Genomic DNA, 13,693 nt, shown 5'->3' on the forward strand with positions numbered 1-13,693 from the left:
ACTCATGTTCCTCAGTCTGCCTTTTTAGTGGAAATAAATTTCCTACAGGGACTAGCAATGGCTTTATTATTCTTTATAAAAGAATATAGTCCCCTTTTCATTAGCCCCTCTGTGACTTCAGTTAAAGGTGTGTCCATTGCATTTCTTATGCCATTGTGGATAAAGTGGAGATAATTAATTATATAGTGACATTAAAGACCGAGTATGCAACTTTGGTTGAAACAGATTAGTTCAAACCTCAATGTTGTTCGGCAACAACAATCAATACTTGCTGTGCTAAATAATCACTGAGTCGGAAAGTACTTGCCCTGTTCAGTGGACAGGCCCAGCTTTAATCTCCAAGCCACAGCTTCCATACTGCCGTACACAATGGGGGCAGTTTCTCAGGAAGACCAGGGCTTTCATGTGAAATTAAGGTTTTTCCTTCCTTCCCTCTGTCATTAAATCCTCTGTTCTAAAGTCCCTGGAAAGACTTGGAAAAAGAGGTTGTGGCCATTAGTCTACAATATGAAAATTAGTTGCTTTTATGTTGTTACATAGGAACAAATTCAACACAGAAGGCTCTAAGGTCCTTGAAGGATGTTCCATATAAAAGTTGTTTGGTTTGGTTTTGGGGGTTTTTTTAATCAACTTAGCTAGTAGTGTTACAAGAAAAAGCATGTGAAGAAGTTCCCCCTCACATTCACTGAAGGACCTTAGACTTGAAGAGTCAAGCGTGTCTGCTCCCATCAATACTGAAGCAAGCAGAAACAGCAGGTGAGGGAGTACAGGTGGGTGCCAAAGGGGAGCAGAAGAGCACCCGCAGTTGCCAGCTGGCTGTGCAGAATTCCTGAGATGTCCCACAGCTTGGTGCAGGTTAACGTCCCAAGTGTCCCAAGCATCCTTCTTTTCTAATGAGATAAACTGTGCCCACTGTTTTAAAGGATCCATGTATATTAAGCCTCAGTGGATTTTTTTTTTTTTTTTTCCAGGAAAGCCACACTGTCTGAATTGGTCTTTTTTTTTTTTTTTCCCAGTTGCTTAATATTCTCTTTGTGATTCTTTACATTGCCTTGCTATAAGCACAATTACTATAAACACATATGCTTACCCTAATTTGTTCATTGAAAGACACCGTAGGTTGGCTTTAGATGTTTGACATAGACTGATGATGTCTTTTGGACTTTCTTAGTAATTACGTGATGACTACATCCACGCTACATATTTTCTCACCAAATCATATTTTCTTCCACTATTCTACTGCCCCTTTGATTCATCACTCGCAGGCATTCAGAGAAGCAAATTTAAATTCACAGTAGTAATTGCATGTGAATACTCTGTTCAGAAATGTCACTTGGTCATTGAAAGGGCTTTTTGTGGCTTTGGGTAAGATTGTAAACCACACCATGGGATTCTGTGAACACATCCACAGCAGAATTGTGAATATTTCTAAAAAGCAAAGGGCCAAATTCTTCAGAGGATTTGGCAAGCTGTAGAAGGCATGGACAGCTTTCTGCCAACTACTGACATCTCCAAAATGGCAAATATAGCCTGTTGTCAGACTCAACATCTCAGTCGTGCTCCTGATGCTGCCTCCCTCCTGGTAGCTCATCCATTCACTGAAGCTAGCTGTGCTAAAAGATAATATACAACTATTTCACTCCTCTTTGCCAGGTAAAAATACTCCTGCAGGGCTCCTGCATAAGGCTCCAGATGCAGCCTAATGCAGGTTTGCATTTATGCAAAGAAACCATGGGAGGGGTGTAACAGGTGGTCTGAAGTCTTTGATGCACCCAGAATCAGTTCATTAAACAGCCTGATTTATGTCATTACCAACTCCCAAGTAAATGCACCTTCTCAGAAGCTTCTTGGAAAAGGAGAGGAGTAAATCTAGTCACTAATTACACTGCAAGCAGGACAGACCCCAGTCCTACCACTCGATCTAGTTGGGCTAACGTTTATGGCTGAGGTCAGATACAGATCTATTGGTTCATGCCTCCTGCCCTTGGCTGCAGAACTGAGGTTAAAGAAAAATATTTAGGTCAGTATGTGTTTAGCTTTGCAGTCCAATAAGGAACAACATTGAATCCAGAAGTCTGAGAAGCTGTTTACTCTGATGAAAAATATAGAAACCCCATTTATTTATTTATATATTTATTTACAGCTTGCTATAAGTGTTCTAGAAATATAAAGGAAACATTTAATTGAGTCTAATTCTACAGCCTGAGGTATGTAAAAGAACAACTTTGAAGTATTCATATATAAAGAGCAATCCTATGTAAAAATTATGTATTTCCTGATACAGCGTTCGAAATAAACTCATTTAGCTATGTTTTAATTTTTAAAACAAGTAAAATTATTAAAATCTTAGAATCATAAAATTCTACTGCTGCATGATTGAAAATATTTCCCCAAAACATAGACTAAAGGGGTTTGTTAATGTTTTTGCTACATTTTCTATTCCCAGATAAGACTGCTGTTGTATACCTAAAGCATTCAAGAAGGTATATTCACTGGGGACATGATAATGAGATAAATCAGTCAGGAGCAAAACCCAGACTGTTTGACTGCCAGCTTGTGTCCAATTTTATGCAATTAATATGGCATACGTTTTCATTTTGAAGCTTAAACTGTTGTATTGTTAATAGCTTAATTCCGTTCTCCCCTGACTGAAGTAACGATGACCCACTGAATGTTGTCATTTTACCCAGCCATTAGCTATACAGCCAGAAAGACAGAAATGTATTGCTCTCTGTGGCAGAATTCAGACCATCACAAGCTCATTAATTCAAACACTCATAATGAGGGTCATTGTAAAGAATGATACAGATACAGCTGCTCTGAACTTCAGACATTTTTTGAAAGAGCCAAATTCAATATGATATATGTAAAAAATTCAAGTATATGCCTAAGAGAGCAGCAGGAGAAATTTTCTCATTCTTTTTTGTGAGATCTGACATCAGCATATAGATGGTTTCATCAATTATTGAGACAGAGACTAAGAAAGGAAAAGGGAATGATTTGGGGGTTTCGTTTTTGAAGTTTGAATGTAAAGTGCTCAGACTGAATCAGAACTAGTATGTCTGAATCTTTAGAATTAGCTGCCTCTTTCTTATACCTTCTCCTCTTTGTAACACTAGAGAGCCTTAAAAGGCTGGTATTTAAAGTGTTTTAATAAGTTTTGAAAGGCTGGAGTGTATCTTTTACACAAGGATATCTCATATGAAATTACCAATTCCTTTTTCATTCTGTAAATACATGTGTATTGGAAATAGCCTCAAAAACTCAGTCTCATATTAAACAATTACTCCACTGTTAATAAAACAACTGTCTTTAGATAGGCCTGGATGAGGAACTGTGGAGTGAGGGAGATCCAGGTCTCCCTGCTCCAGTGAATATTTAATTATTTATATGGCACAGAATAGATCCAGCAAGGCTGACAGAGCAATAGCAGCGAATAGCTGCTACAGGGGCTGGAGAAACTAAGGGTCATAGCCTAGTCTGAATATTAAGTACAAGAGAAAATTGTGCCCCTGTCTCCAACATTCTGGATAAATGCCCTGTCCACAGGGATTTTCATTGTTCAGGAGTGTCCTTTCTGGTTTTAATCAGAAAAGCTATCCTATTCAGGAAGCCTTTCCTGGTGAAAGTATAGTCTAAACCAGTAAATGTCTTTTAGTGCTAATGAACTGACATTTTTCAACACAAAAATGTCGGACAAAATTTTCTTGAATGCCTCTCATCCTGATCTGTTTCATTTTAGCAGATGTCCAGGTGCTAACTGAGCTGCCGCCATGAAAGATGGGCCATTTCCCTCTGAGCTTTCAAGTGCTCTTTTGCCTTCTTAAAAAAAGGGAGGAGGGGAGGAAGGAAAAAAAGATTTAGTTGCCAAATTTGACAGCTGTCAGCTACCTTGATGGGGCAAAATGATGATATATCACTTCACTCAGTATCTTACAATTTAATTGTAATTAATTATGAAAGAAACTACAACTCTTCAACATGAGTGCAAATATTTTTGTTTGCAGGCAGATGTTTTGCATGCTTTATTAAATTGTGTGTATTTCATACCATTCAGTGCTCAACTAAAAATAGCTATCATTCTGTACCTACACAGAGAGGGTTTCATGCAGTGTGAAGCACTAACATCATATTTACTTGAGGATAGAACGTTATGTTACTCTTCCAGTATGTAAAATACGTACATTTAACAGTGGAATTAAGGACCTATTTTAAATATAGCAGTTGCTAAGCAATATGCTATTAGCAGAACTCCAACAGCTTGGAACGTGTAGCATCTTAGGACCTACGTGCTCATTTTTATATTATTACTTAGTTTGCAAAATATGGTTAGTAATCAACAGAGAAGTTTGTAATTTGCTTAGACAATAGATGAGATTGTTTCTCAGTGCTCTTCTGGATCTTCATCTTAGGAAAAAGAACTAAGTAAATATTACTATGTCTTGATAAGCATACAACTCTATTATTTTCTTCTACAAACTGCGGATGGGTGAAATTCTGCTGTGGGGGTCCCAGAGCTGCTAGGAGTAGAAGACAAAGCAGCAGTATCTTGGTCTACCCATGCCCACTGTTGGGCAGGTTTCCTTCATTACAGAAGCCTATGCCAGTTAGCCGTAGTAGCATTGAGACGGAGGGAGGGATGCAAATCTGCAAACAGATTTACCAAGCCATCCTAGCTCTAGGTGGAGGTAGGTTAACACCACACACAGTTTTTCCCATCCTATCCTAAAATACATGTGATTGATTGAACAGACCTCCCCAGGCCAATTCCTTTGGCAAAACCTCCTTATTGTTGACAAAATGATTAGGAAAGCACCAGGAAATCTCTCTGAATTTGCAATCGCTTTTTCTCTCCTGTGAATTTCTTTACAAGAGGAAATTATCCAGGCAGCTGCTGCAGCTGTGGGTCAGATCTGATCCTAGGACTTGTACCGCTCCAGACAGCTCTGAACTCTTCCTTGTGTGCCTGCTGTATCTTGCCCAGCAGCGTCACAGTTGTGAACGTGGCAACTGTAGCATGGACATCCCCAAAACACAGCTGCAGGAAAAATTTCACTATCCTGCTCTATTCCACAGTGTGCGTCCATGATACATACAAGTGCTAATCTGCAGAGTGAAACCCACAGCAGTGTCCACTGTTGCCTGTGAATCCCTTGAGGCTGCCACTCTCTATGATGTGTAGAGGTAAAGCCTTGACAACGCTGGAGACAATGGGATTTTTACCATTTAACAGGAGTTCTGCCATCTGTTTAATGGGGCCAGAAGTCACTCAAAAGTCCTAAATCCTTGTGACCCTTCACACAGGTCATCTCCCCAAGAGGGATGCATCAAACACTTACCATCCTCCCTTTAAACTAAGTCATGGGTGTACAATAAAACCTAGCTCATCCAGATTTGTGGCTCCTTGGAGACTATCCTGGGTTATACAGATACATAAATGTGTTGCCCTTATCTACAGAATCCTGATTTTATGGGATCCTAATAATTGCCCTTACTTAATATCTATTTCACATAAATGTATTTTAAGTTTCCTACCATTTGTTCATAAATATACCACAACGTTTGTAGAATTTAATAAAGCTAAAAATACTTTTACAAATATCTGTAAGGAGAAATGATTCCCTGAAGATGCTATGAGCAGGGGCTGTTCCTATATCAGCCCTTGTCTTTGATTAACCACTTAAAAAAAAAAAAAAAAGGAAAAGTTTAATTATTAAAATTAGTCTTGTAGTGTACCTGAGCTTGCTGAGTGAAACCTGATTCCCGTGAAAGCTCGGGGAGGGGGAGGGCTGAGGATGCTCAGCATCTCACAGAATTAGGCTTGCAGGAAGAAAGTCAGAGGTTTCCTTTGTGAAATAGTAAGGACTGAGTGCACTGTTTGCCCAACAGCAGTTTGGGGTCATTTGTTAAATAAAAAATAAAAAAATAAAAAAAATCAGTTCTGGTCTTGGAATCAATGCAATTCCCCTTTAGCCTATTAGACTTGCCGAGAATCCCCTCTCAGGACACGCAGCAGTTTCTCTGACCGCTCAGCCATGTAATAACACTGAAAACAAAGGCACAAGAACTTGTCATGTCACACTGTAACGTCATTATTCACTTGATAGAACTGTGGCCATGCCACAGCGTTTCACACTTTGGGTCTGCCCAAAGCTGCAGAGCAGCTCTCCTCATCATACCGGTACCTTCTCCTCATCATACCGGTACCTTCTCCCCACAGCTGGCACGCGGCGGCAGCAGTCCCCAGGCTGGTCCTTCCCAGGCCGGCGCAAAGCCTGTCCTGAGCTCGGTTTCACAGCTGCCTGCACGTCTTCTCTCTCTGGAGACAGCGTGCCTTATGTTTGCCATGTCATTCTCATTCACCTTGCCTGTCACCTTAAGGCAGCCTTCATTATAAACGTCATCGAAGGTTTATTCGACAAGATCTGAAGTTTGTGCTTTAATTACAAAAATGAAAACACGCGATTACAACCAAAGTAAGTATAAAACACAATGTTTGGCTATAAGTAGCAGCTGAAGCAGCTGTTTCAGTGTCTCTCATGCGGAAGCTCCTCAGTTTGTCCCAGCTGGAAGATTTGGGGATCCAGGATTCCTTCTGCCTTTCTGTATTTTGGATGACTTTTACAGCCTACTGCCTCTGTTTCTGCTCATTTGAAGCTCAGGTTTGGATACAAATTCAAATGTCCTAAGTGGTTGTATCTTTGACCAGGCATTTTGGGTGATTTGACTTCCCATCTCATTTGTTGAAATACCTATGGCTCTTTGGGGATGTCAGTTATTTAAAGGCCATTTCCCCGTTAGTCCTACTCAGTCCAACTTCTCAGTATTCCTACTCAGTCCAATGTGAACTTTTTACTTTACATCTCCCAGAAATAGCTGAGGCTACTGGTATGTTCATAGCAAAGAATATGCAGACCATCAGGTTGAAGCAGAATATGTTCAGTTTAGGATACCTGTTGGATTACCAGTTTCCTCCAAAAGCCACACTTGAACCATTATTAACATTGGCTAGTTTTTTCTCCTAGATTTACCCTTGAGTTCATGTTATTGTTTTCCCTCAAGTTTTGCTGCATTTCTGTGTCTGTCACAGGACTGTTACAACTATTTTGTTGTTACCTATTTTGTCCCCCAAAGGACAAAATGCAGTTCCAGAGGACTCTAACTTAGGCTGAAAAGAAAAAAAAAAAAAAAATGCAATGTTGCCTAAAAGCTACTGTTTTGAGACACTGGACATTGTGTAAAGGCAGTCTATGTACTTTGCTATAGATATTTTTTAATAATGGAGTGCTTCAAAATGGGGCAAAAACTGACTTAAGACTTTCATAAATCTTGGAAATGACCGGGTATTTCAGAAGTTAAGCTCACCCTCATTACCCTGTAACACTACCTCCTGTGAGGCTACCTGAGACGTATTGTACAATAATTGTGTTCTGGCAGCTGACTCCGAGAAGCCAGTGTTAACCTCTCCCATTCCCCCAATATGTACAGATTATTCCCATTAGAATGGATTGATGAATGAAAAGATCATAGTTAATGGCTATTGCTTTAATGCAGAGGGCCAAATCCTATTATCCTGTGCAACAGACAGTGTAAATAGTATTTGTGTAAAGAAGCCCCGCTGGGACAAAGAGAAATGGAGTCTGGTGCCGCGAGGTCCCACATCTGCCTGTTGCCCGCCCCATCCTTGCTCAGCAAAACCTCTTCAGTTCTGCAGCTGGTTTACATGGCCGAAGGACAGGGGTGGTTGGCCCACAGAGCTCCTTGCAGAGCCTATGAATGGCAAAACGCAGGTTCTCATTGACTTTAGTGATCCTGGTGATGGGCTGGCAGAGAGGAAGGTTGGTCGCGTGGTTTGTGCTGCAATCTTGATAGCAGTTTCTGAAGAAGTAGCGGTGTGTATTCTCCGTGCTCGTGGTACTTTGATCACATTTCACCCGACTTTTTTCAGATTAATAAGTATATTACGTGGGTTATGCAGATTACAGTGTGTGCACTAAGTTATTTGATATATTATTCACCAACAAATATAAGATAAAAAGTAAGTCTGCATATAATTACCCACAACTGCTGACTGACTTATAATTAACTTTGAAAAATTGCTGGTTTAGGAGGTATTATAGATTACAATTTTAAATATAAGGAGCTTCAGAATAGCTCTCACGATCAGCGCAAATACAAGGTATTCAGTGAAGGATTAATTCCCTAAACTGCTAATCAGCTCTATCTCCTGTCTTATCAAATTGTAAATACATTATGCTGTATTAAAGTATGAGCATGCAGCTAATTAAAGCAGAGCCTGCATTTAATATCAGATACTCCCCCCTTGACACAACAAAAATGTTCTGAGGACATACATAACAAGCGTTAACAAATGAAAGTGATTCTTTTTAAAGTGATGCTGTGCTCCTACAGCAGCCTTTTGTTTTCATTTTGGAGGATTTTTTTTTTTAAAGAAAAAGAAGGAGTGAGGAAAACCACACAGCCTTTCTGGAGAAACAAGTTGGGGAAGACATTAATTCTATTCATTCTACAGCTGGAAGCCCACAGGAACCCACCAAGGGATTCCAACCAAGGATCTACAAAGAGTATCTGGATGACATCCAGCTAAAATTTGGTTCATTTACTAACATTTTTAATAGATTCTGATGTTAAATGCTGCAAAGCAAAATAAGAAATTTTTTAAAAGTGAGAAAGCAAACTCATCCACATTGTTAAAGGAATGCAGTATAAATTTAAATGAAAGATCAGTGAAGCCTAGCCGAGCAAACAGAGGTTCAGAACCATAATTGAGCATCATTTGCAAAACTGCTTCTTTTAGTTGCTCTTTTCTGTTTCAAACTCAAATAAAGTGATGCCATTATAAAGAAGGCAAGAAAAAAACATACTGAAATTATTCACCAATGAAACAAACATAAAATATAAGAGAGAATGCTTAGCAAGGAGCCTTTCAACCAAAGTTAGTTTTTTAAAAATTCTTTGTGTAAACCTCAAAGTTTTTTTGTGCCACTTGAAAGTTTTCACACCCCAAAGACCTCAGAACATATGATGTTATTAATGTTATTCAGCAACAAAAGACATACATTTTGTCAAGATCCACACAATACAGTACAATAGGAAATCCGGGGCGGGGGGGGGGGGGGGGCTTTTTTGGTTTTCTCCATTTCCCTTTTCTCTTCTTTTCTCTTCTTCTCTTTTCTTTTCTTTTCTTTTCTTGTCTTGTCTTTTGTTTTCTTTTTTCTTTTCTTCTTCTCTTCTTTTCTTAAACATCTCTACTTAGAGAAATAAAATCTCAGCAGGAAATCAAAGAGATTTACCAATAAAATCAATAAACATTTGCAGACTGTTGGTGGTGATACTGTTGAGATAAGGTAGAGTTACAGCCCTGTTTGATCAATGTTTATTACAGAGCTCATATTTTTTTAATAGAAGTGGATCAGAAAAGGGTGGGGGTTTTCCCCTCCCGGCACTGGGTTCTGTAGGTTTCAAATACACAGAAACTTTATCTGACTTGTTTCATTTAAATGTGTAACGGTTACTGAAATTCAAAAGCATCCTGGTTTGAACTAAAAGTTCCTTTCTTCACTCCCCTCAGGTTAATTTGTTGGCTTTCGGAGTGATTATTTATAAAGTATTTCGACACACTGCAATGTTAAAGCCAGAAGTTAGTTGTTATGAAAATATAAGGTAAGTTTGCCATTTAATACAAATTCTACTTTCTGTAAGTTTAAATACAGCCAGAAATGAAAGTGAGTATTCAAAAATAATAGTTAAATCTTCTGGAAGATTTGTAGAAAAAGAATTTTTTTTTCTGTTATCCCCTCATACAGATTTGGAGGTAGATTTTGCAGTCTTTATTCCCATTGAGCAATACCTTGTAGAGTAACACGGGGGTTGTGTGGGAGGTGTATGAGGAATACAAGTGGCCCATAATGACCAGAGGGTAAAGGCTGATGGCAAGGTTAAAGAAGTAATTGACCTTTTTTCTTAAGTACTTTCCACAGCCTCTATGCAAGCCAAACCAGATTTCAAAACTTATGCCTGAATTGGGACCAAAATATTTGCCTTGAAGTAACAAGTAATTCAGTGATAAGAAAATCAAGCCATTCATGTTATTTGTAAAAAGTCTACAGTAGGACATTGTGCTTCTGGGGTGTTGGGGGGGGACGTGGAGGATTCTCTCCAGGATTTTTACTTTGCATGCTGCTATGATTTTTCCATCAACTCACTCTCTTTAAAACTGATTTATAGGGACCTTGAAAACCGTTTGTGCAGGAAAAGCTGAAGTGTACTACAGGGAACATTGAAAACAACTTACTGTTTGTGTTGCTTAGGAACACTCCTGCAGTTTCAATGCATTGCACTAGATTTATAGTTAGGATTTAGCAATTGTTTGATTGATTACTTTCTCTTATTCTTCACCCTTCATAGCTTCATGTGGTGTGCTGGTTTTAATGAAGTTGAAAATTATTCATTTTCAGAGGAATGCTGCTAAAAATGTCTGTTGTTCAAAGGAAGTCCTGCAATGACTGGGCTGAGAATGAATAAGAAAGTAATCAGTGGCTTCATTTCCAAGACAACATGCTGTAATTTGCTCAAGTCTGTGAGCAGGGCTCTACAGCATGTTGGAAGAAAAAAATCATAGCCAATCAGTTCCTATAATTTTAAAGCATCAATATGCTGACCCAGGAACTATTTAAGACTATTTGTGTTCTAAAACCAAAATTTTTTTGTTTTTTAAAGAGAAAGAATGAAAGAAAGAAAGAAAGTCTAGTTTTACAACTGGCACCGTCTTCTGCAGTGAACCTGAGAGGCAGCCTGGGCACCCTTTGATGTCACGCACATGTCCTGACCTAAGAGCATACTGTACATTTTTCTGGGTTATTTTTAAGGAAGATAAGGGGGGGGACGAAAAGTGGGGGAATGCTTCATAACAGACATATGTTTTTCCTTGGGGAATTACACTAACAGTGGATTTAAATCAAATCATATGGTGCTGCAGTACACCAGAGAAAACATATCTGAAGATTAAAGAAGCCAGTGTTTCAAGGCCCTCCAGTTTTACTCCTTTGCTCTTCTGCAGTGATTAGGTGAGCTTATTCGTGCCACAGTGCTACAGCACACCCTAAAGAGCAGCCCATGCATTTGCACTTCTCAGGGCTTTGCAGCTGGGAAAAAATTGCCCAGGCAGCGTTCACCATCCAAAGCGGTGAAGGAAGGAAAATGGCAGGTGCCCGCACGTTGTTGATGTGTCCTTGCTGTCTAGGTCCTGTGCCCGAGGTGCTCTTGCTCTCCTGTTCCTCCTTGGGGCTACCTGGATCTTCGGGGTCCTCCATGTCGTCCAGGGATCTGTGGTTACTGCATATCTTTTTACAATCTTCAACGCATTCCAGGGGATGTTCATCTTCATATTTCTTTGCGTGTTGTCTAGGAAGGTAAGTGTTCCATTCCTTGTGGGAAGCGACTCAGGCAGCCTCGTGTACCTACACAGGCAGGTCCCCAGCCCTGAAGCAGAGTTGTGGTGCAAATGTTTTGTCAGAGCAAGGGAGGAAATCCTTGTGCCACTGATGGGGGAGAGGAGGGAAGAGGGGAAATTTTACCATTGCCTTCAGCGGAGACAGAACCTCTGCCCAATTTTTACCTTCTCACAATAGTTCGTCCCCGTTTTAAAACCAATGTATGAAACACGGAAACATGTTTTTTCAAAACTGGTTATAGTGCCATTAACCTGACGAAATAACGCAATGTGTGCAACAAAATTCACTTCCAGTCTTCCCAGTCAGCAGCAGGATTCACTCACACTAGCCTGACATGATACTTTCTTCAGTATTCTGTCCTAAAGTCAAAAGCAGCCCCACCTTAAAACTTCTGGTGACAGCAGCAGTACAAAATGAGTTTAAAGACATATAGACCTATTAATAAATCTATTTCATATTTTAATTCAATATTTTTATTTCAGATTCAGGAAGAGTATTATAGGTTGTTCAAAAATGTTCCTTGCTGTTTCGGCTGCTTGAGATAAATGGAAGGAAAACATGCATGAACATCTCAGTGGAAGAAGGGAGCAACCTAGATGATGTTGTTATGGATATTACAGAAAAATATGGTATTGTGAAATATGAAATGACCCAGTGAGGTGGCATCTCTCTTAACTGAATTACTGACTCATTTTGTACATACGTGTGCATTCAAACAGAGCATTTATATTATGCTGTATACAAACAGTACACAAAACAAACCAGATTATTGCAAAACAAATATTAATGAAGACCAGGGAAAGAAGCAAATTTCTAAAGAAGCTCAAGACTTTTCATGACTTGGGTTTTGTTTCTAATATTAGAAATGACTGCAGTTCTTGAAAGCAAGATACCAAAAACCAACTGGCACGCTAGATTTAATGAATTGCTTTGCTAGTGGAAACATGTTCGCTGTCTTTTTGTAGTAATGAGTTCTTAAATTAAGTTGTATGTGGCCATCTGCAGGGAATGGGTTCCATTAAAGAGTCAATAGATAAAGATCTGCTTCAGCCCAGACTTTTGAAAACATTTCTTTTAATTTAAAGTAGATTAAAAAAGGAATTTGTTTAATATTTTTCTCTTATCACTCTGAAATATATATTTGTATATTAATCAATTCTTTATTTTTATAACTTTTAAAGAACTGTTTAGAGCTAAAGAGCTGAGGTCAGATCTGATACAAGAATGGTGGGACAGCCATTTTATAAGTGAAAGATTATTTTGTGAATACTTTGACAAAGATCTGGTTCTTATTTTATTTAATTGCCAAAAACACTGAGATCTGCTAAACTGGCACTATGATTCTGGAGGCTGTGGGAAGAAGATGCTTTCACAAGTTTGTCACTTGATAGAGATATTTGGAATCCAGACCTTGTAGGATCAGATTAAAAGTAAAGTGGTAGAAATCACCCATTCAGAAGAATATGGATTTAAATTCAAGGTTGTGTGCCTCCATACCACATAAAAATTGTAATTACAGCAGTTTTCTCTACTCATAGTATCTTTGAGTCAAGCAGTTGTCTTCCTCTGAGGCTCCTGGTTTTGAAACACTTATCCTGCATTTAAACTTAGGAGCATACATAGATCTACTGAAATCAAAGAGAGTACTTGAGGTGCAAGTTTTGCCAGATCGGGGCATAAACACGATGCATCAGCAGTTCCACCTTTGCCATCTTATTTTAAAAGCATGCTTTTATTTCACCCTTTTAGCACCTAGCTTATGTGAAGTGCTGACCAATCCTCAGCCCACATTGCCTTCTCAGGAAGTGTCTAGGATCTCAGATGAAGCCCGGTATTTTTACCAGTGAGGCACTGTAAATATGTGGTTGTTAATAAATCCCACTGTTGTGTGGTCTGTTAAAATAAAGCACTACTCTGAATTTTATTTATATTAAAGGAAAACTTCTTTTGGTAGTGGTCAAATTTGTTTGGTTTTTATCTTTTTCCCATATACACAAGGCTTTCATTGTATGCATTGCAGTGGCGTGCTTCATTAGGTATATTCCATGTCTCTGTAAAAATTTTGGAAACCAGAACAGGAGTCTTTTTTTCTGGGGGAAAAAAAAATAAAATAATAATCTGTTGGTCCTTTGAATGTAAAATATGTGAATAAGCTGAAGTGCCTAGCTTTCACATTTTGACATTTCCTTTCATTTAAATAAATACAGTGGTAAAAGTTC

The 13,693-nt window shown here is 38.9% G+C and overlaps 1 protein-coding gene across 3 annotated transcripts in view; it reads left to right on the forward strand.

Moving 5' to 3' along the window:
* Window positions 1–13,436, forward strand: part of ADGRL4 (adhesion G protein-coupled receptor L4) — a 76,125-nt gene extending 62,689 nt beyond the window's left edge. For 2 of the 3 annotated variants that reach the window (XM_075039154.1, XM_075039157.1), the window contains 3 exons: window positions 9,593–9,684; window positions 11,264–11,432; window positions 11,957–13,436. In XM_075039154.1, coding sequence (XP_074895255.1) covers window positions 9,593–9,684; window positions 11,264–11,432; window positions 11,957–12,019 — 324 coding nt within the window. In that variant the 3' untranslated portion in view covers window positions 12,020–13,436. Of the gene's footprint in view, window positions 1–5,076; window positions 5,703–9,592; window positions 9,685–11,263; window positions 11,433–11,956 lie in introns of those variants that run through there. The other variant, XM_075039155.1, reaches the window with a different exon arrangement.
* The last annotated feature ends 257 nt before the right edge of the window (window positions 13,437–13,693 follow it).

This window comes from Buteo buteo, chromosome 10 (assembly GCF_964188355.1).
Source record: "Buteo buteo chromosome 10, bButBut1.hap1.1, whole genome shotgun sequence".
Taxonomy (NCBI): Eukaryota; Metazoa; Chordata; class Aves; order Accipitriformes; family Accipitridae; genus Buteo; species Buteo buteo.